General features: G+C 40.1%; 1 protein-coding gene across 2 annotated transcripts in view; it reads left to right on the top strand.

Moving 5' to 3' along the window:
* The window catches only part of adcy5 (adenylate cyclase 5), a 95221-nt gene that overhangs the window by 65415 nt on the left and 4069 nt on the right, over positions 1–25737 (top strand). The window contains exons 6-20 of one of the 2 annotated variants that reach the window (XM_013277357.3): positions 1033–1191; positions 2294–2435; positions 4585–4722; positions 8853–8875; positions 11714–11873; positions 13175–13272; positions 15215–15302; positions 17579–17695; positions 17833–17991; positions 19826–20010; positions 20135–20155; positions 20443–20572; positions 22802–23065; positions 23244–23448; positions 23718–23842. In XM_013277357.3, coding sequence (XP_013132811.1) covers positions 1033–1191; positions 2294–2435; positions 4585–4722; positions 8853–8875; positions 11714–11873; positions 13175–13272; positions 15215–15302; positions 17579–17695; positions 17833–17991; positions 19826–20010; positions 20135–20155; positions 20443–20572; positions 22802–23065; positions 23244–23448; positions 23718–23842 — 2014 coding nt within the window. The remainder of the gene's footprint in view (positions 1–1032; positions 1192–2293; positions 2436–4584; positions 4723–8852; positions 8876–11713; positions 11874–13174; positions 13273–15214; positions 15303–17578; positions 17696–17832; positions 17992–19825; positions 20011–20134; positions 20156–20442; positions 20573–22801; positions 23066–23243; positions 23449–23717; positions 23843–25737) is intronic. The other variant, XM_013277358.2, reaches the window with a different exon arrangement.

Raw genomic sequence — 25737 nt, 5'->3', positions numbered from 1 at the left:
TAAAATGCTTAAATATGTGCACATAGCAGACAGAGGTGGGGCGAATGAATGAATGGATGATTTCCAGATGCAGTTTCAGTTATATTTGATGTTCCATATCCTTTGCCACATATGAAAGTAGTAATGAATAACATCACTTTATTTCCAGAATCCATTAAAAAAAATGAGTGGTGATCAGAGAGCGAGACAGGCTAATATCTGGTGTTGTTTTGCTTTGAGGTTGAAGTTACAGTTCTAGGCTCAAGGCTGACAGACTGAGTGGTGCTGATGAAGGATATAAAACGTCTGCGACTCCCTCCCTAAAGAGACTACGTGGTCCTCGATGCTTTTGATTTTTTTCCCAGCACAGTCTGAAGTTTCTAAACCGTCACAGCTGATCAGCCTTACTGTGCTGATCACCTCTATCACTTCATCTGTCCATTTTTTCCCCTTTATATCCTGTTTAGAAAGCTCTGTGGAGGGGATGCTATTCTAGGGTGGGATGACCTTTTATTCAAGGGTAGAACTTGACATAACAATATGTGCACTCCTTTCCCCGCCAAAAGTAAGATTAATCATGTTAGTCATATCTCTGCACTAAATATGAAACTACCAATAGCAGTAAATATTCCCCTAAATTTTCCTTTAGAAACCAGACTAATGACTCATTGAGCAGCTGGGTAAGAAATGTCAGTTTATGCTGATTTGCTGTTAACGAGCACTTTCACCCAAATCACATAATTTCCATTTTCTTTGTGGCATTTAACCTCTATTTCAGTTTTATGCAGGCATTAGTTTATGAAAGTTATGATGTGTTGGAGGACAAATATGGACATTTATGAGTTTACAGACGCCTCTGTCAAAACGATCCTGTATGCATGTAGGGATTAAAATGATGAAACAGGAAGTTGCTTGCAAGCCAAAGCAGGGATATAAGATGCACTGGAAAAAAGAAGTGATCCCTGGGATACCCTAAAATCAACACACTGGTGAAGAAAAAAGCTTAACTTGTAAATTATCTCTTAAAAAAATGCTTTCTGTTTTTATTTGCAGGCTGGTACGGGAGGTGACTGGGGTAAACGTCAACATGCGAGTGGGCATCCACAGTGGCAGAGTGCACTGTGGGGTGCTGGGGCTCAGGAAGTGGCAGTTTGATGTCTGGTCCAACGATGTCACGCTAGCAAATCAGATGGAAGCTGGGGGCAAAGCAGGGTACGTCTCACCAATCATATTCAAGTTCAGACTGCCTACGAAGTACAAGCCCTACTCTAAAAAAAATCGGGATGTTGTGTAAAACCTAAAGAAGAAAAATAATTGAATCATCTGCAAATGTGATAAAGCTGTTTATATTGAGAAAATGTGGCATGTGCCAAAGTATTAGTTCATTTAACATTTGTTGGCAAAACATGTCTAAAAAATTTACCACTGTGTAGCATTCCCTCTTCTTTTAACAAGCGTCTGGGAACTGAGGAGGAGCAGCTGGATTTTTACCGTCAGAGATGGAGTATTTGGAACTGAGTGCTCATAACAAGATGGAAGTTTTCCTTAAAGAATTTCAAATTGTGATTCATCCAACCACAGAACAGTTTTCCGTTTTGTTTCAGTACATTTTTAAGAGAAGACAGCAGTTTCTGGATGTTCATATGTGGCTTCTTCTTTGCGTGATAAAACTTTAGCCAGCATTTATCAATGGGACGGGGAAGTAACAATGCCTCCTGAGCCCATGCAGTGATTTCATGGTTGTTTTTAATGCAGTGCTGAGGCCTGAACACTGCAGGCATCCAATATGGATTTTTGTCTTTGTCCCTTGCACACAGAGATTTCTTGAAAAATTTTTGATGATATTATTTACTGTAGATGATTAGATATTCAAAGTCTTTGCAATTTTATGTTAAAATAAATTTTTCTGAAATTCTGCAATTTGGAGACACAGCTTATAAGCTTTGCCCATCTTCTGAAGATGTTCTTTGATAACCAGCTGTCGCTTTTTAGTAATTCTTACTTTTCCAGCCTTTTTGTTTCCCCTGCTCCAACTTGTTTTGAGATGTTTAATGAAAAATGTGGTAATATTTTTCACGTTTAAAATATCTCAATTTAAACATATTTTATATTATATATTTTATGTTTTATATTTTCCATTATTAACAAAAGCTGGGTTTGCCAAATAGAGTTGTAACCAATTTTGCTAAAACTGTTATATCTAACAGCCCACAGAGTTGTAGATGTGAATATACAGTGTCTGAATAATCAATACTCTTGTTTGTGTGTGTTTGTGTGTGTGTGTGTGTGTGTGTGTGTGTGTTTCTCATTTTAGGCGCATCCATATAACTAAAGCCACTCTGAATTACCTGAATGGGGACTATGATGTGGAACCGGGAACAGGAGGAGAAAGAAATGCCTACCTGAAGAAGCACAACATAGAAACCTACCTCATTGTGGGCTGCAGTCAGAAAAGGGTATTTCACTTATTACTGTTTTATAGTACAAATATATACATCAAAAATACATTAAAGTGGTTTAAAGTGGCATCAACTGATTATTAAACACTAGGGGGCAGAAAAGAAACTCTGTGAGCTGTAATTTATGGCTTATAGTGGGACACATTATTATTTATTCTTATGGCTCTTATGGCTTTTTACTCCTGTTTGACATTTAGTAGCTGCAGAGCAGATTTTTCAATGATAATTTTAAATTTCAAGGAAACCCATTGTTGACCTATATAATATAATCAATTAGCCTGACACAATTTAAAGATTAGGTCGAGGGTCAACAGCACACGTCTGTCAAGGTTGAAAAACTACAATGTAACATCCCAGAATTCCACTGAAGTACAGTATGTGACATTTCTCTAGATCACAGAATCTAAAAAGCTGATTGTTTTATCGTCTTTGTTATAAACCGGGAATCTGTCCCATCCGAGAGCGAGTTCGTCTCTGCTTCGCTGCATGAGATCAAGTTTGTTTATGACCAGACTTTTATCAGCTGTCTCTGTCCTCCAGCATCATCACAAGCTGCGACTATAGATAGCATATCATGTGAAGTGACATTGTCTTCTCATTTTGCTGCTCATTGCTGGGAGACAGAAGGAAGATTGTGCAGTCTAATTATTTTGGTTACTTTTATCTTTTCTTTCTTTTTTGTGTGTGAATACATCCTAGAGCCAGGATGCAGATCCAACAACAGAAGTAAAAAGAAATAAAATGACTACAGATTATCATCTCAGGAAACCAGCTTTTAACACAACACCAGAAGGAGAAAAGGAATATTTTTCATCAGTGTGACAGTTTTACAGCTGGTGGATGTTTTTACTTCTTCTTCTTCTGCATTTAGGAGACGATTACCCTCTGATATTTTTCTGATATATATTTGACCTGGGCCACTTCCATATGTGCACAAATATAATATGTTTTTGTCTCCTGTGTGATGTGAGTCCAGTTCATGTAACTGTTACATCAGCCGCCTCATCTGAATGTCTTGCCACGAGAGTCTCGTTGAAATTGGCTGTCGGACGTAGTTAGAAGTGGCCCTCGACATTTGAAATATTTGGATGAAATCTTTGTCGGTGAAGTCATTGACATTATGATCCCACCACTCCTGGCTCGAACGCCAACATCCACACACACACCTCTTTGCACCAAAGTAGCGGCCATTATGCTACAAAGAGCCATAATGAAAAAGGAGGCTCTCTTTTCCTCCCCCTGCCCTTCATCCTTATCATCATCTGCTCACGAATTTGCTGACTTCCCCTGTGCATTTCTTGTATTTTTTTCTTATTTTACTTGTTTATTATTAACAAGGATGATGTGCATTGTTGTAAATGTATCAGAGTTAGCCACGGGCTAATCTAAAACAACCAAAAACAATTCAAATTATCAACTGTGACCAAACACATTGCCTTTTAGAGAACGTCATGTGACATTCAACGTTGCTAAAGGATTTTCTCATCTGCCTTCATGTTTTCCTTTCTTAATCCATAGGGTTTAAATATGATGTGGACCAACCTTGCAGCTGTAACAGGAAGGCTTTCCACAAGGTTTAGGAGTGTGCTTATTTTTGAATTCAAATACTCTGGGAATACCGTAAAAAGAGGGTTTATTTTATGCTCCCCCATCCTCAGGTAGTATCAGACAAACAAACCTACATCAACCAAATAAAATCATCAGCACTGGACACACTTAGCTTGACACAGCTACCTCCTAATTCAGGAGCAAGGCTCAGTCACATGAGTGAATTTCTGTTTACATAGACTCAACAGATACTTGATTTTTGATGATTTGTCCCAGTTAATTGCTGTATTTTTAGAAACCGATTGCATGGAATTCCCAGATTCACCACTTTCATTCACAAACTGGTAGCAGATGACTCCGTCTTATGGCAGCATTCACGTCAGGTTTTGGTGACAGTGTTGGCACGACTGATAATCATGCCAACGCTGTGAGATAACGTTATCTTATTGGATAGAAGAGATATTCACAAAGTATATAATTTGCAGTTGATAAAAGGTGATTAATCCTAATATATGTTATTCTAATTCTCGCAAAATGTGTGAACTTGTATGTGTAAAATCTATTTCTAAAACCTGTCTTTGCTTTTTCTGTCTTACAGAAAGAGGAAAAGGCCATGATTGCCAAGATGAACCGGCAGAGGACCAACTCTGTCACCCACAACAGCGGACACTGGACCGACCGTCCCTTTTACAACCATTTAGGTGGAAACCAGATCTCCAAAGATTTGAAGAGGATGGTAAGACAACATTTTTTAAACAAATGTTTATGGATAGATTTAAAGCATTCTAATGGTTGCTTTGTAGCGCTGCTGTTTTTGGTGTTGTTAGAGTGCTAAAGCCAGGTGACTCTCCTGCCAATATCACATCTCGGCTCTCATTTGGTGATGAAGCCAACCCGTTGTTAATAACAATAATCCTGAGATCTGCAGTCCTGGTAAGCAGCAGCTCACTCTGCCTCTCACACCTTACCCCCAGATCCGAGAGGCTCTCAGGAGCACTCGTATGGGGGGGGGACAACAGCACCATGTAGGCGGCCGCAGTGAAGTGGGAAATGTAGCAACGGCAGAGAGATGGAACCTCACCGAGACTGATTGTTATTTACGTACCGTAGCTCTTCCTGCTGAGCCGAGCCTGCGTGCATGCACCTATGCCTGACACATGCACACACAGAATAGCTGTTTTTCTCACATCACCAATCCACTCACCTCTCAGTGTATCTATGGCAGGAAAGAGGACGATGAGGTCCAGACAATGAGCTTTTATATTGACCGTATATATTGTGGAAATGGATGCTGTTCTACACGCTTTATTTTGAAATTGGTAATATTCACAAAAAGTATCTATTAAAAGGTGAATTCCATCATTTTTTTTCACATCAAGAGCAGTTTTCTCTCGGATCAGAACAGAACAGCTTGTAATTATGTTATCATGTGAAAAGCAGTTAAATATCTTGTAAAGAAAATCTGGTTTTCCCGCAATAACAAGTTAATGATTTCATTGACATGAGGAATTAAAAGGGTTGTTTCTTCCCTGTGCTGTTATCATCCTGTCATGCATATAATTAGCCTATTATTGACGTGCATCAGGCTGATTCATCGCTACTCCACTTAAAAGTAGCAGCGTGTGTTTTATTCTTGCTGAGCCTTCTCACCTTTGTAAAACTGAAAATTCAATGTTGATCTAATCTATCAACTGTAGCACCCCGGAGAACAAACCTCCTGTGCTTAGTCCCTGAATCAAACAGCCAGGTCGTCTTCACGGCTACCAAGCTGTCCGCACGTATCTCGTGATCACAAGAAGGAAAACGGGTTTATTTTTTTCTTGTAATATCTTGCTACGCTTGGGAACATCTCAGCGAGAGAGAGCGAGATCTGCCTTTTCTTTTAGTTCCACATAACAAGATGAATCAATCCGATAACAACAACAGCAAAAATAACTGCAAGCACAGCTTTTTTCTGCTTCTGTAGTTTTCTCATCCTATTAAGTCGTGCTCAGCTTGTGGCATCATCAATGACATCTTAGCTTGGGCTCGACTGCTGCACTTTTTAACGGAAACCTTGCTTTACAGTTGGAGTTTGGAGTTTGTTGCAAATCTTTTAGCTTTCAGTGGGATGTTTTTATTCACTTCCAATGTGGGAAAATCAAAATCTGCAAATAAGGAAGTACTGAACTGAGTGTTATAGAGATGCACGACTAAAAAACCAAGAATACCACTTTAATGGTTGATGTCAAAAATATAGAATGAGAACAGGTACACATATTTTATAATAATATTTATAGGTAGGTTGAGAACATTTTATAAAAGTTATTTTGGATCGATCTGTCTGCTAAATGAGTGTAATGTCAGGTTGTGAGTACAGCCAGACAGAACAATAAGGTTACCTCTCTCATGAATATACAAACACCTTTTTCTACATCTTAGTTCTTTGTAACAATCACGCTCTGATCAAAGCATCGGGAACAACTTGGGGTTCAGCATCTTGACCGAGGCGATGCAAAGGAGAGTTTACCAAACCATCACAGGGCCAACACAGAGAGACAAACACAATCACCCACACAACGGTCATCTGAGAATCACTAATTAACTTTACATGCATGTCTTTGGATCGTAAAAGGAATTGGGAAGAAATCGACAGGTACAGAGAGAACATGCAAACTCCCCATTGACTGTTTTAACCAGTGTGCTTTTATTTTGAAAGAAACTTCAGTTCTGCTTTAAAACAGTTACTTTTCATTAATAAACTGTCTGCACAGTTAAGTATTAGTTTCTGTATTTTTGTGTGACCCACAGGGGGCTCTGTAGCTGACTTGTAGCTCTATGTAGCATAAATGCTGCAACAAGTGTGCACATAAAAAAAGAAACAACATCAAATTAATGCTGCATTGATTTACATTGGATCCTTCTGGCACTTAGAGCTAAGGCTGCTCAGCACAAAAATCGCCTTATCTCTCATCGTCCTGGATGACTACATTCAATTACTTGTCCTGACATCACGTCAGCAGCTGCGTTGTTTTTCTTTCCTAATATCAGATGAGTGTGTCACCAAAGTCCTGTAAAAGTTTGCAGAAACATGAACGCTTTGACATCAACTTTATTTGCTGCGGCTCTGCCTTCCTTCATTGTCAGCCTCTGTTTTCTTTCTGCCTATTACTCTCTCACTCCATATCTTCATATCTCCATAGTCTTCATTAATCACAGCAAGCTCTGGAGCAAGCTTTGAAACAGAGCTGTAAAGAATAAGGAATCAAATGTGCACAGAGAGCATGAGGGAGGATTTTTATATGACTGGGAGGAAACCTGGTTATGTCTGTCAGACACAGAATGGACTATTCAGGATTTTACACATGTACTTCTACTCCTGCTGCCCATTCAGCCTCTTGCTTTTGCAAACAGGAAGCAGTGGAGCAAGTAGGAATGCAAATAATTTAGTTTTTACCTTTCACTTTTTCCTATTTGATTTTTTCCCCCCTTACTTTCATGCAGGGGTTAGCTGTGCTGAATATTTCTTCAGCATAGTCATTCGTGTGTTTCGCCACAAGAGGGAGGTAGAGCGATTTGAATATCTGCAAGCTGGTATTCTGAAATGCTGTAATATGGCCAAATAGTTTAATGACAGTGGCAATCTGAACATAGTCCAAACTGAGTAACAAAATATGATTAATGTGACTTTAATGAAAAACAGTTTAAAAAATATATTACATTTTTTTTCCATGACACAGCACACTGTACCATTGTGCAGGACCGCTCACCCAAAGTGTTAAAGTTTGCATCTGTTTGTTTATAGACATATTCTATCTTCGCATTTCAGTTAAAAAAGGGGTGAAAATAACATTTGAAACTCGTCTTGTTTACCTCTGCTCGACAACAAAACCTCCACTTCTCACATCTTTCTTATTTCTCTCATTCTGTTAGCTTATCTCTGCTCAAGAACTCAAAACCTGCCAAAAACTTTTAATCGCACGTTAATCATAGCCGTCATTTCTTGCCAAATAGAGCCGACGGTGGGTGAACGGTCCAAATATTGAGCTGAGTTTGATGCAAATGTCTTTTATTCAGTCCATACCTGAAGTAATCTGGGTAATTTTTTCCCCCGTGTCTGCTGGTTTCCGCCACAGCGAACCTTTCCCTTTAAGCTTATTTTTCATCTGGCTCAGGGTAATCATTATGTCATCAGGCCCCCAATAGCTGTCTAATGGCAGCGTTGCGGTTGCTCATTATTTGTGAAGTTAAATTGAACAAGCTTCAATCAGAGGAATGATGATAGGCTGAGGCTCCTTAATCTAGTTTGAAAAGGAAAATTAGAAAATTAAAATAATTTGTAGCAAGGTTCAATCGAAGCAATAACCGCCTGTAAGCGGTGTATATAAATCCCGAAAATCACAGGAAGGATCTAAAGCACTGTAGTGATATAAGTCGTCCGAAAGCTGTGTGTGTGGGGGGGGGGTGTTGTTGTTGCTGAGGTACCTTTCATTAGCTGAAGATGTCTTGGGAGATTGCTTGGGCTGTTATCTATGAAGTCTCTGAAAAAATTCTTCTAAATCACCGTCAAAACAACCAGAGCACACAGTGATCGTCAGGCAGTTTAGTCCAAACATTGCAGAATGAGAGATATTTAATGTAGAATGATAACTTCTAAATATCTCAGAACATTGGATAATTTTGCTTTATTATTCATTTTATCATTTTAAAAATGCTTTTATTGAGTGAATCACCAGATATGTTGATGTGATTGTTCTGAATTGTATTAAAAGAGCATTTAGCTGTAAAGAAAAAGAAAGCAGAACCAATCTGGTTTGAAAAGATTAAACACCTTTACCACATGTTGCTCTAAAAATCCTATTTCCTGTTGTCCTTTCTCTCTTGCAGGGCTTTGAAGACCCCAAAGACAAGTGAGTAGTGACTCATTGTGCTTCTTGTTTTGTCCTTTGTCTGTGTGCCACCTTAGAGGACTTGTTCTTACTTTGCCTTCGGCGATAGGCAGTGATCCTGAAAATGAGCTGAAAGAGAAGAAGAAGCACTTTGAAACACAAATATGATTGTCACTAGTAGTCAGAATAAATGGCATAATAATAAGATGATGTGCAAGATCTTTGATTTTTATGAGAGTCACTGTCCAGGTAAAGGATCAGTTTAAATTAAAATGGGTTGTTTTTTTTCAATTCAGTTTTTTTTATAGAGTGCCAAATCATAACAGTCACCTCAAGGCATATTATATTGTAAGGTAAAGACCCTACAATAATACAGAGATAACCTTAACAATCAAACAATCCCCTATGCAAGTACTTGGTGACAGTTGGAAAGAAAAACTCCCTTTTAACAGGAAGAACCAGGCTCAGTTCAGTTTTCAACATGTTGGATGTTAAAAGTGAAAATTAGGGCAGTTTTGTATGGAAGAGGTAACGCAGGAGTCTGTATTTGAACTTTAACCCTTTATCATGCAGCTGTAGCTTGAGTATGTGTTGTGTACACAGCTAAGATAACAAAAAAGTGTGCCAGTGTCCATCAGTATATGAACTTATCAGAGCTTGGCGGTTGCAATCACAGCTTTAAGCATCATTGATCGATAAGTCATCTAGTGTTTCTTGGAGGGCAGGTTAAACGTGTTCCAGGATTGCTTCTAGCAGATGAATGCTTGCAGTTGTTGTATAATCCACCTGCATGAGTGCTAGTGTCTAAATTCTGATTCTCTCCATGAGTCTTTTGCTGCTGGACAGAGTTTATGTTCTTAATGCGTTGCAGTATCAACTGTTTCATCCAGGATTTACAAAAAGAAGGCAGAGGAAGGGATATTTAACCCAAAGGCTCTCAGTGATCAAAGAGGAGCTGTCATTTATGGAGAAGCTGTCCTCCTCTTCTCCACCCAAACAGTTCTGTATCTGTGAGTTTGTTCTGAGCTGCAGCATCCAAGCCTCTGCCTCTGCCGCGGGCTACAGCACAGATCTTACTTCTTATGCAGACTGACAGGTTTTTAGAGTCGAGAGGAAGTACATGCTGGGTTTTTCGTCAACTGCTACTGCTACACTGGATACGATGTCACCGCTCAGTTTGGAAATCTGTTTCCATCTGTCTTAAAATCACTGAATGTAACATATGTTAAGACTTGACATCGCAGAGACAAAACAATCCTTTCTTTCTGATTTGTTGAGGCCTCAAATGCCACCGATTAGAGCTACAGTACAGCACTGAAACTGACAAGTGTTTAAAGACAAAACCTTTAAAGTTAGACATGTCTACACAAAATATTCCAATTAACTACTTAACAACTCCTAAAATTCTGCCTCCAATCGCTCAAATTCTGGGTATTGTTAAATCCAAACACAGTATTCCAGACTAACCGTCAAATACATTTTATATGTAGGTGAATCTGCGTTTTGCAGATTCAGTGATTGTTTTTAGACAAATTGTCTCATCTGAGTGTTCAAGTTTGAGGGCTGCAGTGATCTTTCAGGTCAGAGATGTGAAAACTCTTCCTGACTTCTCAGTTTCTTCCATAGTTTTCACACTTAATGTTAATATTGGACAAAGATAACCCAAATAAATTTAAAAAAAATACAGTTTCTAAATGATAAGTTCAATTATTAAGGGAAAAAAGTTATCCAACTCTACCTGACAATACGTGAAAAAGCAGTTGCTGCTTAAACCCAATAACTGGTTGTGCCAGCCTTGGCAGCAAGAACTGCAATCACGCATTTGCAATAACTGGCAATGAGTCTTTCATACTGCTGGAGGAATTTTGACTCACTCTTCTCTGCAGAATTATTTTAATTCAGCCAGGAGAGTTTGAGCATGATTGGCCTGTTTAAGGTTATGCCAAAGCATCTCAATCAGATTTAAGTGCAGATTTTGACTGGGCCTAGGTTTATGCCGGCTGTAACGGGCCTCAAAGCCTCCAAGAAGTAAAATTTTCTCTCATCAGTCCACAGAATCTTTTCCCAAAAGCCTTGGGGATCATCAAGACGATTTCTGGTAAACATGAGACGAGTCTTAGTTTCCATTTTGGTCAGCAGCTGTTTACTTCTTGGGACTCTCCCATGGGTGCCATTTTTGTCTTGTCTCTTTGTCATTGTGAATCATGAACTCTGACCTTTAGATGTTCTTAACATGGTGTTCTGGGTTCTTTAATGAGCTCTGGGATGAGTTGCCGATGTGCTCTTGGAGTAATTTTGGTAGGCTGGCCTCTCCTGGGAAGGTTCACCACTGTTTCCATTTTCTGCCTCTCACCGTGGTTCACTTGAGTCCCAAAGCCTTTGAAATAGCCTTGCAGTCATGGATGACAGTCACTTATCTGTTCTTGACTTTCTTTAGACTGTGGCGTGATTGTGTTGCCATTTTTTAAGATCTCTGAGTCTGCTTCACTTTGTCAAACAGGGACTTCTTAATTCTTCAGGTCTTGTAGTAATCAGGGCTTAAATTGAATTGAACTCAACTTTCAAAAATATGTTATCTCTGATCATCAAACTAATTTGATGATCTATGCAAAACAAAACCCTAAGAAATGAGATTGCAGCACTGTGTATGATTTCCTATTTGCAGCTACACCTCAGGTTAACAGTTATAGTAAACTCCTGTTTAGTCAATAGTTATAAAGAAAGTCTCTTGGCTTGATTTTCAGACAAGTTCTTTAAGAAAGCAGTGGATCAAAAAGTTTAGCTGCAGTAAAGCTAAACAGTCTTTGTTGACTCGGCGTGAGATGTAAATGTCAATCAGTCTCCTCTTGTTTTATTCAGGCATTTTATTTTCAGAAACACACAGGAAAACCTAAACCCAGAGGACGAGGTGGATGAGTTTCTGGGCCGGGCCATCGACGCGCGCAGCATCGACCGTCTGCGCTCGGAACACGTCAAGAAATTCCTGCTCACCTTCAGAGAGCCTGACCTGGAGAAAAAGGTTAGACACACACACACACGGACACACAAAGTCCGACTGCCAATATAGCAAAAGATAATTGGCCGTGACAAGCAATCTTCTTTGTGCAAAAAGCGCTCTCTTTTTCGGTCCCTCGAGGAAGTCACTCAAAAGCAAAGTATAACACAGAAAGGGAGGAAGCAGGGGTTTAAATGGAGAAGAGAAACTGCTTCAGACAGTGAATGGCAGGCTGAGAAGAGGTTTGCAGCTGGGTTGTTATAAAAGGAATTTGGGAGGAAAAAGGGAAAAAGAGTTGAGTCCTGTTTTTGCTTCGTGTTGTGGTGAAAGCGAGATCAGAAGGAATTTTGGAGAGCCTCCGGTTCCATGTCTGTCAGACCACTTCTGCCTTTAGGCTCATGTACAATCTTAAAATCCTGTTGATCCACAGTTTGATTTTGAGGCACAGCAATATCTCCAAGTTTGGGAAACAAGTTTCTCTTGGCCATACTCTAGTAAAATAAACTTTTTACAGGATCGCAGCTGAGTAGCCGCTGCACATGCCAGACACAGATCAGTTGGTAAGATTTCTTTAATTTTTAAGGATCGTAAGTAGTTTTTTGATATCGGGACATGGTTTTCTTTTCAGCTGTCAAACGCCAATAACCAATTTTTTTTTCTTTTTTAAACTTCAACAAACATCACGAAACAATCTTTTCAGCTTTGAAATATCAATACTCACTTGAAAACCTCACCGTCTTTCAGGCATTGTTCTCACATCCGAAAGTCTAAGTCAGAATTAACGTCTGCATGAACAAATTATGCCTGTGCTCTGCAGGCTCGTGAGAATGAACTGTTCAAACTCTTGTCATATTTTTACATTTTGTTGTCTTTATTTTTCTAATTTTTTATTGACTAGTTCAAAGCTTGAGTATTTCAAGCTCTTGCTTTCTAATTTCAAATGGGATTTCAAAGCAGCCTCAAATCTTGACGGAGTTAAATGTCATCTGCGCTAAATGTCAGCCGTTCCCAGATTCTCCGAATGAAGAGGAAGTATTTAGAGAAATAAATAAATAAAAGTCGAGGCTTACACTAGTTAAACCCATGTCAAGTGTGATCTCCTCATTTTTGTGATTTATGTCTGATTCGAGTACAGCTCTGCTACAAGCGTCTGTGGCGTTGACGTACTCGTTCCAAAATACCCGGAGAGACATAATTAAGTCAGACTTTTCTTTTTATCTTGTTGGTTGTTTTGTATGTTTTTTCCCCCCTCATGCCGTCAGAGGGACAGAATGTAAGAAAAGTCCGTGTCAACTGCTGATCTGCTGTCTCCTTCCCCCCTGCAGTACTCCAAACAGGTGGACTCCAGGTTTGGGGCTTATGTGGCCTGCGCCTCCCTCGTCTTTCTCTTCATCTGCTTCATTCAGATTGTCATCGTGCCACCGTGAGTCAACACTTGGAAATAATACACAGACAGGACCGTGGAAGTTTGAGATTTACTTCACAACTTTGAAAAGTTTACTCTGATTACAGTTTAAACAACTGTAGCTCAAATGTATGAAATAAATAAGCGGTGCAGAGTAACACAAAGTGAGTTTAAACGGCTACATGATTCGTATAAATGTTAAAATCAAATAAACTTTTAGGACTATAACTTTGGAGAAAGAGCACTTCTTACCAAAGGTTTTTATTAATATACATAAAAGATAGTGTGTGGTGGTGGTGGTGGTGGTGGGTGGGGGGATCAATATTCCTTTTGGTGTAAATGCAGTTTTTAATTATGCAGCACAATTTTAATATTCATTGCAAATTATTTTGTGAACTTCATGGCCATGGGCGTTGGACCCCCGGGCGTCTCCAAGGCCCAGTTTGAGAACTACTGCTTTACACAATCAAAATTGGGTAGGTCAACATTTGCCACTTTATTAGTTACACCTGTTCAGCTGCTTGTTAATGCAAATATCTCATCAGCCAATCAGCATTTAGGCATTTAGACACGGTCAAGACAACCTGCTGAACTTCAAAGAGGCATCAAATGGGGATAAAAGGTGACTTTGAATGTTGCTGGTCTGAGTATTTCAGAATCTGCTGATCTACTGGGATTTTCCCCACACAGCCATCTCTGGGTTTTACACAGGATGCTTTGAAAATAGAGAAATTATCCAGTGAGCCGAAGTTCTCTGGGAGAACTTGATGCCAGGGGTCAGAGGAGAATGGGCAGCTGATATTAAGGCTTAAATAACCAGTCGTTAAAACCAAGAAGCATCCCTAAACTCACAGCACATTAAAACTAAAAGCAGATGGATTGTAAATTTAGAGACCACCGAAGAAGACTGGAAAAGTGCTTCCTGGTCTGATGAGTCTCAATTTCTGCTGGAACACCAAATTTGGTGTTAACATGATCCGTGCTGTGCTGCATCATCAGTTCAGGCTGATAGTGATGAAGAATTAAGGCAGTCTGAATTCGAAAGGGGGTCCAACCTGGTGCTAGCAAGGTGCACCTAATAAAGTGGCCAATAGGTGTGTATATAAGAAGTTGCTCCAAGTTGAAACTAAATTACCTGGTCTTCCATATAGTACTCCCAAAATATAATCCCAAAAGCTGTCTTTAATAAGCAAATATAAGTATCTGCTTATATTTCATAAGCACTAATAAATGTGTTTTAATAAGTTGTTTAGAAACTATGTCTTTGTTAGTGGTCAGTGTGTGCGTTCAGGCTTCGGAGCCTTACAAACCTCAGCACCGCTTTAGTCTTTATGCTGTCTGCTCCAAGTTCTCTTCCAAATTCTTCAGCCTTTAGCCTTATAACAGGACTTATAAAGATGAATAGCTGAATAGACGAGTAATAAAAGATGATGAGTAATAAAAAAGAATATCAGATCAAAATCAGCATAATTGCACCCGAGCAGTGGCCAGATTTTAAAGCTCTGTCAGATTTCGTCTCAAAGCGAGCCCTCCTCTCTCTCTGCACTCAGAGGTTTCTCCCTGCCCATCTCTCAGTATTGATCTTCTTTAGCCTGCCTCTTTATTAACCTTTCTCCTCAGTACTTTCATCTCACCACTCCCCTCTTGTCTTTTAATCCTGTCCTTAAAGTCCCACATAGGCTGCCTCCTCACATCTCATGTCCCTTGTTATTTAATCTATTTTTATAATCGCTTCTACCCTCTTAATCTTAACGCTTCTTCTCTTTCCTTTCCGTGGTGTTATTCATTCCCATCACGCCCACGAGTAAGATGTTTACTTCCACAGTATTTACACTAACACAAGGTCGTAGACTATAAAGAGAAAGTGTTAACTTATCAGATGCCACACTGACTGTGAATTGCAGAGTAATAAATATTGCAGTAGATATATAATCACATCCAATCTCTTTGTTGTCTGCAGCTCCAGACTGATGATCGGCTTCTTCATCACCTGTCTCATTATCCTGACGGCTGTTATGTTCGTCTCAGCTGTGTACTGCTGTTTTGGGGTGAGAAGTCTCTGCTTGTAATAAATGACACAGAGAAACTCAGAGCTTTGCTCAGATTTGTTGCAGATATAAGGCATTCGGCAAAGTGATAACCAATACAAGCGATTATAGATGCCTTTATGAGAATGTTATCCCGTAAGATAGCTGCCTTGTTTCAGTTCAGTTCAGCGTAAGACATCGTTCAGACAAATCTAAATGTTTTATCGGGCTGTGGTTTGGATGCTGTACTTGTTATGAATTGTGGTCAGAGAATCCTTCATCTAGAAAATGAAAGACATTCTCCTCAAAGGAAGTTCTTTTTGATCAGAGTCTGTTACATTTTTACAAGTCTCTTGGTGCGTATCTATTATATGAATTAAAAATTGTTAAGTTTCCCTCGTGTTTATGTGAGTCTTTGAGAAAAGCTGCTCCATCTCATATTTACTTTATCTGACATATTTCAGGATACGTTTCATGTTTCCGTAGTTTGTCTGTATCCTCGCACAAGAATATTCACAGGAGGGAGCCTTTGTTCAACTTTGTTCTATAAAACTTTATGCATATTAGCCTAAGACTAGACTATAAACTTCAACAGCAACAACAGAAACTGTCAGCAGTCTCTGCTGTCAATTTGATCAATATTTAAAGGTGCAATTATTGTTTTTTGAGTTCCAAAAATTATTGTACTCATAAATATATATTAATTATTGGGTAATTACATCCAATATGTCATTCCAACAAACTGATGCATTCTCATAAACTTAGAATTAGTCCATTAAAATAAACAGGAGCAGGCTCCAATTTGTGGAAGCTGCCATGTTGCCTCGCTATCTTTAACACAGTTGTCGAAACGGACATCGCAGTTCTGCCCAATCAGGTTTTATTTATGCGGCTAGAGACCAGCCACATACAAAGTTTGCCAAAGGCGGGGAAAAGAGAAGTCACAGGAATTCATGTAGAGGCAAATGTTAATTCATACCTACACCTTCAGGCTCAAGATATGAAGGCTCATGCTTACAGTATGTGAAGGTGAACATGAAGGAAAGAGACAGCACGACCGACATCTTAATAAAACATCATCCTCTTCCTCCTAACTGCTAGCCTCATCCCCTGAACTGAATTCAGGGCTCTAACTCATGACTGTTGCACTTACTTGTTGTCAGCAGATTAAACATGCAATCCTCTCATCTACACACAGCTGACAATGAGCCGGCTGAACAACAGCTGGTTTTAAGCTAACATTATACAAGCTAATGTTCGGCTTGAGTGTCCTAAAAATCCCACTTTCCCTCTCGTGACAGCCTGATTACAATCACACATTGTATCAGAGTTTATTCACTAAGTATCAGAGTCCAACCATGTTTGATACACTTCACTGACGATGGCTAACAGCAGCTAACATAGGCTAACGGAAGCTAACAGATGCTAACAGCAGTGTTTACCTACAGGAAAGTTCAGGACGTCCTTAAAAACTCGCAGTCGACTGCAATCTATTTACATCTAGTGGTGCAGTTTTACACGCTGTACCTTTAACAAAAGACTGAAGATATTTCACATGGTTATCCTAGTCAAATGTTATGGAGTTTTCATTTTTAAATAACAGCTAACACAGCATTTTTTTAAAATTGCATTTCATAGGATAACTTCAGGAATAGTATTTTAGTAAAATATTATTAATCTCCCAATGTTTAGGTAGCTGTTTCTTCCCTCTGTTCTCGGTTTTGATCTGTTTGTGTGGACTTTAGCAAAGAACAGATTGTGCTTTAACAGAAGCAGCTGATGTTCTTTTTGCTCTACGTCTTCAGCTGTGTATTTGGTGCCTGTTCAGTAAACACAGGGGTACTGTGCTGTAATAAAGACAGTTACAGAATAGCATGCAGCTCAGTTGATTACTTTGTTACGCTGCCTCTAATGTAATTATCTGGTACATTCTTCTGGAGTTAATAAGTTTGCGAATTTTCAAAATCGCTTCCACAAGTTTCTATAAAGTGGGCCTTGTCAAATAAGATTTGCAGTGAGACCGTAAATCCTTTTGTCGATCAGTTTTCTTTCTGCTGTTGATGACTCATAAGAAACGGGAAAGGTTTGAGAAGAGAAAAATAGAGCTGCTGCTTGAAGGTTTTCATAACGGTGAGTCATGGCTCTTTTTTAAAAAAACAAAATATAAAAAAAGCAGAGCCTCTTTTTTACACAGAGCTGTAAAAGCATGGTCAAACTGGAAACCAGTGACTGAAAAATGAAGTCAGTTAATTCAATTAAAACTGAATATTAATTGTTGGAATTCTTCTGTCCTCCAGATCTTCCCAGTGCCTCTGCAGACACTCTCTAAGAGAATAGTTCAGTCTAGACTAAACAGCACCCTGGTTGGTGTTTTCACCATCATCATCGTCTTTCTTTCTGCTTTCGTCAACATTGTAAGTTTTCATTAACAGGATTCCCAAATTCCCATTTTCTTGTCATGGGTGAATGTTTCAAGCCGCAGAGGTTTTTAACTATGATGCTTTCGAGTGTCTGGATTAAAAAGTCTCTCAATAATTTTGACCCTTTTTAGTTCACCTGCAGCAGCCATGACCTGTGGAGTTGTATCAAAGCACAGCACAACATCAGCCTGGACAGCGTCAATGCCTGCCATGCTTACTTCCTCAACTACAGCCTGGACACACAACACAGCCCCTGTGGACATGATGGCCTCATCTGCAGCTTTCCTGAGGTACAGATGCCTTGTTCTATCTATGGCCTATCTGTTTCATTTATGAGATTATTTCATCGACAAATTTAGAGCTATCCTTTTAAAGTATGACACAACAAACAAAAAAAGAAGATTCGAGTTTGCAGAGGACTGAGGAAAGATGATTTGTCTAAAAAAGTACAGCCAAAAGATAACCTTTCAAAAAATGCCAGCTGAAGTTTAAATACTAAAATCTGCTGGTCAACTCACTAAAGTACATTACATCAGGCCTTAATAGATCAATTAAGTTCCTTCCATCCAACCATCCATCCCTCTTTCCATTCTTCCTTCCACTGCCACTATCTGAGGCCAGGTCATGGGGGCAATAAAGAAGCCCGAACCTGCCTTTCCCCAGCCACTTTCTCCAGCTCATCTGAAGAAACACCAAGGTGGTTCCAGGCTAGCTGAGATACATAATCTCTCCAGTGAGTCCTGGGTCTACCCATAAGACCTCTTCGCAGTAGGACATGCCTGGATTTCCTCGCCCAAGAAGTCCCCAAAGGGTTCTCCTGAATCACTGAACTTCTCACTCCCTCTCTCAGGCAGGGGCCAGCTGCCCTTTGGAGAAAGCTCACTTGTGCTGCTTGTGTGTGTCTCTTTGGCTCACTACCCAGAGATTGTGAACATCAATGACATAGATGACCCGTAAATCAACAGCTCCGCTTTTATGCACAGCTCTCCCTTCACCACAAATGACTGGTACAGTGACATGGCCCCAGCCCATGTATCAATCTCTTGCTGCACTCATTTGTAAACAAGACCCCAAATTCCTCTACATTTAGGCAGCAATTCCTCCCTTACCCAGAGTGGACCCTCCACTCTTTTCCAGCTGAATACCATGGGCATAACATAACATAAATAGTCATCATAAGGTGCTTTATATTGTAATGTAAAAACCCTATAATATTACAGAGCAAACCTCATTGATCCAATAATCCATACGAGCAAACACAGCACGGAGAACAAGACTGTGGCTTAGGTAGGTCAGCCATCTGTTGCAGCTGGTTGGGCAGTGAGGTGAAACAGAAGAGAGAAAGAAGAGACCGGGGCTGATGGATAACCTGCAGGCTGTCCGCATAAGTGCAAATTAATGTTATTAATCCTAAATGGAACAACAGCCAATGGCACGAGTCCAGGACTTAAATAAGACACAAATACGACTCAGGTGCTGCTGCCAAGTTTACCACATAGGGATAAAATGTGGGCAGAATCTCATTCATACAACACTTTTCAACCAGGTGTTGCAACTCAAGGTGATGCACAACAATATTAAAACTGCAAGCAATAAAAAAAGCAACGATAAAACACAAGCAATAAAAACATAGAAATGCATGTGCTTAGACAAGTTATGTACTTTATAGAACATTAATGAGCATTATAACATCTAATCATTGCTTTCTGCTGTGACGAATGGTGTAATGAAATCACCTTGTATACCATCATTCCAAAATGCTGTGTGTTTAACACTGTTAGAGCAAACACATGGTTAAAATTTGTCTTTGGCTGCAAAGTACTGCATTGCTTTTTGAACACCACGCACACATACACACACGTAACTGTAAGATTTCAATGTGAGACTTCTGACATGAAACGAAATTTTGGGAGCAGAACAAATGGGTGCTAAGTGGGGGTAATTGCAGCTGTAAATGTTAACATTTGGTGTGCACACTCGCGCTCAAATTAGAAGTTAAGCAGTGAAAATGTGGGTTAATCGTGTGTTTTATAACTCATCCAGATGCGGCTTGTTCAGTCAGAACTGTTGCAGCATATAAAGCCTGGCCACTAAACAATAGTCTCTTTGCATTTTCTCCCTCAGTACTTCTCGTCCTGCGTGCTGCTGAGCCTGCTGGCCTGTTCCGTCTTCCTGCAGGTCAGCAGCATCGGTAAGCTCTTCCTCATGCTCTTTATCGAACTGCTTTACCTTCTCATCATGGAGGTGCCCAAAGTGAGCCTCTTTGACAACCAGGACCTGCTGGTCATGGCTAATGCCATCAACAACACGTGAGTCTCTTTATTACAGCTGTGTGTGTATCTATGTGTCATTTCATGCCTGTAATGATTAAAGCTTTGAAGGTGTGCAGATGTTCTAAGTGCTCACCGGCTCTTCTCTGTTCCTCCCTCACAGTGAGCCCATGAATGGAACAAGGTGAGACTGATGGCGGGACCCAAAGCGGTCTCTGACATCTGTTTACGCTAACAGCATCATTATCACTCCACTGGCACAAATGGAACTATAATGACCTGCTGGAAACAGATGCTAACGCTAATTAGCCAAGATTTAGAGGGCAGCTTGTTTTTGTGTTTTATGTTATTTTCCTGCAGAGTACATCTTTAACTCTGTGTAATACCTGCATATATCAGTGATTGTGGTAGCTGGGTAACTCGCCATAAAATCGATCTGTAATACTAATATGTGTATGTGCTGACCTCCAGGTGTGGAGTAGACAAGGTGCCTCTAAAGATCATGACTCCAGTGGTGATCACAGTCTTCGTCCTTGCCCTGTACCTTCACGCCCAGCAGGTGGAGTCAACAGCAAGGCTTGACTTCCTGTGGAAACTGCAGGTTAGTGTGTGTGTCTGTGTGTGTGTTGGTGTGAGAGAGCAAGAGTAAACAAAACCTATAGCATTGCTGCCCCTTTCCCTTGCCTAGTTATGATTCCATTGGCCTCTGAGTGCTTAAAAAGTGTTTTTGGTTTTTTTTCCTCCTGGTATCCGTGTTAAGTGTCATTATGTGACTTTGTAGATACGTATTTGGTGTGCTTTTTAGCATAAATTTGCATTTTTATGAAGGGAATCACTGTTATTATTTTGTGCTAAGAAATTCATTTCATGCAAAAACATGTTGGGATTGAAAGAAAATAAACACAGCTAATATGCCAACAAGCCCAACTGCCACTTGATGCAGAATGTTATGATTTAAATGAGCTGCAGTGGGTTTAAAATGTGGCATTTAACAGCTGATTTAGTTGATTTAGACTTTGTCAGGAGGAAATGGATTTCCATTTATTTCCTTTAAGTGAAAAGGTTTGGTGATTTGAGAAGTGATGAGGCTAGGCAGTACCTGAATATCGTCATCAGCATGACAGGGAAAATATTCATATTTAAACAGGCATGGACACAACAGTTGTACATAGATCTGTTGGAAATGCAAATGATGTCTCACTGTGTTCCTTTAAAGGATGATAATAGGAATAAACAACAAATTCACTTTAAATGTGGGTCGGACAGCCTGTCAAGGTGAAGGCTGGTATCAGAAGCCAATGAGAACAATTAAGCGCTGTAATTTTAAAGCTTTGTAGAAATGACCAATAGGAAGAGTCCAACCACTCTCTACAGTATATTGCAGTTGAGTTGACTTCTGGACTTTAGCTGGGCCATTGCAACACTTTGATTCTTTTCTTTTTCAGCCATTCTGTTGTAGATATATTGCTGTTTTGTGGATCATCATCTGTTGTAACTTTGGCCAAGCTGTAGTTGTTGGACAAATGGACTCACATTTGACTCTCCAGTACTTTAGCGTACAGAGGAGTTCATGGTCGATCCAGGTCCTGTGGATGCAAAAGAAGCCCAATTAACACCACCGCTACCATGCTTGGTAGCTGAAATGAGGTGGCGATGTGCATTTTGGTCAGATGCAGCCTTGCAAACCTAGACTGTGCTCCCATGTAGACACATACAGGGTGAACAAGTGCTCAACATGAGATATTTCTGATCATAATATTATTCATCTAACTGTAAATCTGAATAACAGGTTGAAAAATACACCATGGAGACTTAACATTAGTGTTAAAATATTGAACTGGCTATGAAAGAAATCAAAAATGAAATTAGGGACTCTAATGGATAATAAGAATGGTAAGTAGATTTCTTGGATACTCTGGGAAGACTGGAGCATTGTGTTAACACACACCTGACTGCTCAGGACCAACAAACTGCCAAAACCTCTGCTTTCATAGAGGTGTTCACACTTGCTGACAATGATTGATGATCTTAATCTCAGTAATCAAGTGTGTTTTATTGGCTTGGTAAAATTGGTTACACTCGTAATTGTAAGCATGTACTTGGGTGTATCTAGATTAGTATAAAACGTGACTCTGAAAAGTGTGCATCCTCTATCATGAATATTGCTCCACCAGTAAGCACTGAAGTAGTTTACCTAATTCTGTTGGTAAGAAACTTTTTGGTCTTATTTGAGAAAGTACAAACATTTCGGAGGTTGTGTGTGTCTATATGTGTGTGTGTATGTGTGTGCGTATAATAACCAAATAATATTCAGTACAGTATCAATTTGACAATAAGAACATTCCTTAAGGGATGTTCATGGCTTCTTTGACATTTTTTGAAGGTTGTGAAGCAGGCTGTTCTGCTTGTAGTTGCTAATCCAGTCAAGTGGATAAAAAACTTATTTAAAAAAGCTGCTGGAGGGCTCTCTATTTTCCAGCTCACTGCTGTCACCAATGGTTAGTAAAAAACAAGGCTGTGAGTCTCAAGCTCCATTTGCAGTTTTGTGAGGCTGAGATACCAAAACAAAGTAAAGAAAACTGCATTTAGTGATAGGTAAAAGGATTTTTTCCTGATCCTTCTTTAAAAAATAACAACTTAGTGGTAATTAGCATGTCAGGATATATTACTGAATGCTGCTGGTGGAGCGAGATAGTATGTTAGGGGGCCACCAAATTCATTAGCATTCATCTTCTTGGCATCTTCAATATCTGTGCCAAATGTCATAAAAAATCCATCCAGTTGTAAATGAAGTATTAATCTTTAATCCTCTTCTCTAACTCATCACAAGGCCACAGAGGAAAAGGAGGAGATGGAGGAATTGCAGGCCTACAACCGCCGTCTGCTCCACAACATCCTTCCCAAAGACGTGGCTGCTCACTTCCTGCAGCGGGAACGTCGGAACGATGAGCTCTACTACCAGTCGTGCGAGTGTGTTGCAGTTATGTTTGCCTCTATTAGTAACTTTTCCGAGTTCTACGTAGAGTTGGAGGCCAACAACGAGGGAGTGGAGTGCCTGCGACTGCTTAATGAAATCATCGCCGACTTTGATGAGGTAAGATCTGAACTATTCCAGTTGGAAGCTGTCTGGGTATATGAATACAGAACAACGGCTCTGATAACATCCAATTGCTGATTGCTGTGTTTATTTGGTTACTATTGAATCCAACGGACCCAAAACTCTGCTAAATATAGCCACTGATAGAACAAACCTTCCGTTCTGCTATCCTTAGATCATCAGTGAGGATCAGTTCCGCCAGCTGGAGAAGATCAAGACTATCGGCTCCACATACATGGCAGCCTCCGGCCTCAATGACTCCACGTATGACAAGGTCGGGCGGTCACACATCCGTGCTCTCGCTGACTACGCCATGAGGCTGATGGACCAGATGAAATACATCAATGAACACTCCTTTAACAACTTCAAGATGAAAATAGGTGAGTAGCAGGAAAGAAAAAGGGTGCAGGAATGCACTTTTTTTTGCAGAGTGTAAGACTGTTGTTGACTGCAGCTCAAGTAAAAGTAACTCATTTGCCAATTTGGAACTAAAGAACCAGTTTCCAAATTGAAAAAAAATGAAAATCCAGGGAAATTATTTACATTCTGAGATCTGATTTTAGTATTTTGTAGGATATATACATCATATCTCTTAACCTCCACCTCTGTTTGTCAGTTTTAATTATTCTATTTTAATTTTTTGTCCTAGGTCTTAACATCGGCCCGGTGGTGGCTGGGGTGATCGGGGCCAGGAAACCTCAGTACGACATCTGGGGGAACACTGTAAATGTGGCGAGTCGCATGGACAGCACAGGTGTACCAGAGAGAATCCAGGTAATGCTGCCAGAGCAGCATTTTATATGTCCCGTCATTTAAATTCACACTGATGATTTTGTGTACTCAGATAATCAATAAGTTATTTAAAATCAACTATAAAATTTGCATTCCATCAGTAAATTATTCTGAACTCCTTCCCTCCCACCTCCTTCAGTCTATTTTGGTGAAAAATTAGAAATTCATCCAGTGTGCATAAGCTCAGTAAAACCACACTTATCTGACGACTGAATGCAGGGAAAAAGGAGTCTATTCAAGGTAATGAAGAATGATCATTAAAAATGGCCCTACTGGTTTTAGTCTATCAGATATTCAATCGTTAAAGCTTAATAATTCAAAGCTAATAAATCAAAGCTAAGATTGAATTCTTTAATTTCATCTAATATCTTTACAGTCCACCTTTTTGCAGGAAAAAGTGACAAAAGAGAAAATATGAGCTGCTGCTTCCTAATGAACACCAAATGGCTCCAAGCAGCATTTTATTAGTAAAGTTATGAGTTTCATTTTTGTAACATTTCTGTAACTTCTTCAGTTGTTTTTGTTGGAAACTCGTATTAAAACTCTAATAATAGAATATTTCCCAGTGGAGGTAGCCAAACTCAACGAGCCAATGACTATAATCAGGTGAAAAGGCATAAGAGAGCTAATACAAAATTTTATTGACAGAATTATGGCGTCAGATGTGTTTCTTATTACCACTAATTCAGGAAGAACAACACAGAGAACTGATTACACATTCCATTGGTGATTTACAGATCACAAGATGTGTGCATAAACTATATATATAATTCCCCTCTCGCCCCTGTGGGCGGTCTTTATCCTTCAAGCGCGAGTCCTCTACCAGAGGCCGGGGAGATCCCACAGGATCTTAGCTCGGTCATTCTCGACCACCCTAGAGGACGTCTCCCATTTTGACCTTGGGACTTCCAGTCCATACTCGGCACAGATGTTCCTGTATACTTTGTCGACCACTTGGTTATGGCGTTCCATGTATGCCCTGCCTGCTAGCACCTTGCAACCTGCTGTTATGTGCTGGATTGTCTCAGGGTCTTGCCTGGTGTGGTAGACCCCAGCCTCTATGGATCAGAGTTTGTTCCTGTGCTGCCATGATTAGAGCCTCCGGAATGAAAGATAGTCCAGCTTTGTCCAGCCACTGGTAGGATTACTTGATATAAGCAACTTCCTCTATCTGCCGATGGTACATACCGTGCAGGGGGCTGTCCTTCCATGATGTTTTTTCTTCTTGCTCCTCTTCTTTCTCGTATTTCTGCTTCCTGAGGTATTCACTAAGCATGCGGTCAGTTGTGGCCATCTTCCTGATGTACTCATGGATGTTTGTTGTGTCATCTAGGACTGCTTCATCAGTGCAGTCAGCTTCTTCAGCCAGTAGGCATGAATCATGTTAGAGCCTGGTGCTTCTTACTGGACCTTTTCTTGGATGTCTGTCACTGCCATGGATCCTGGATCCTTTTTAGGAAGAACGCTGTGGTCTGCTCTTAGAGCCACTAGCCACTGAGCATTGCCGTTATGGGTTGTGTCCTTCTCCCTTGAATGGTTCAGTGGAGTACAGCTGGTTTATTCTCCTGCCTTCTAGCTCTCTGGTATACCTCTTCAAGTGGCTGGCCAAGGATGTGAGTCTTTGCTTCACAGTTTCCAAGGCCTCAGGTATCACTGCTGCCATGGTGATCATCAGTTTCAGTGACGGTAGCTGCATTTCGCATCTTCTAGATGTACTCCAAGTAGCCTTGGTAATCGGCGGAGGGCCAGCTGCTCTTGCACTCCCACGCCCTCTTCCTGTAACCCCTTCCTCTTGGTTACTCGCATAGTAGCATTCTCACAGGAGTTGTTTCCAAGGAGCCAGACTTTCTTGCATGTTTCGTAATTTTCCAAGCTGT

The sequence above is a fragment of the Oreochromis niloticus genome, linkage group LG16 (assembly GCF_001858045.2).
Source record: "Oreochromis niloticus isolate F11D_XX linkage group LG16, O_niloticus_UMD_NMBU, whole genome shotgun sequence".
Lineage (NCBI taxonomy): Eukaryota > Metazoa > Chordata > Actinopteri > Cichliformes > Cichlidae > Oreochromis > Oreochromis niloticus.
This window is presented reverse-complemented; position numbering and strand designations above follow the sequence as displayed.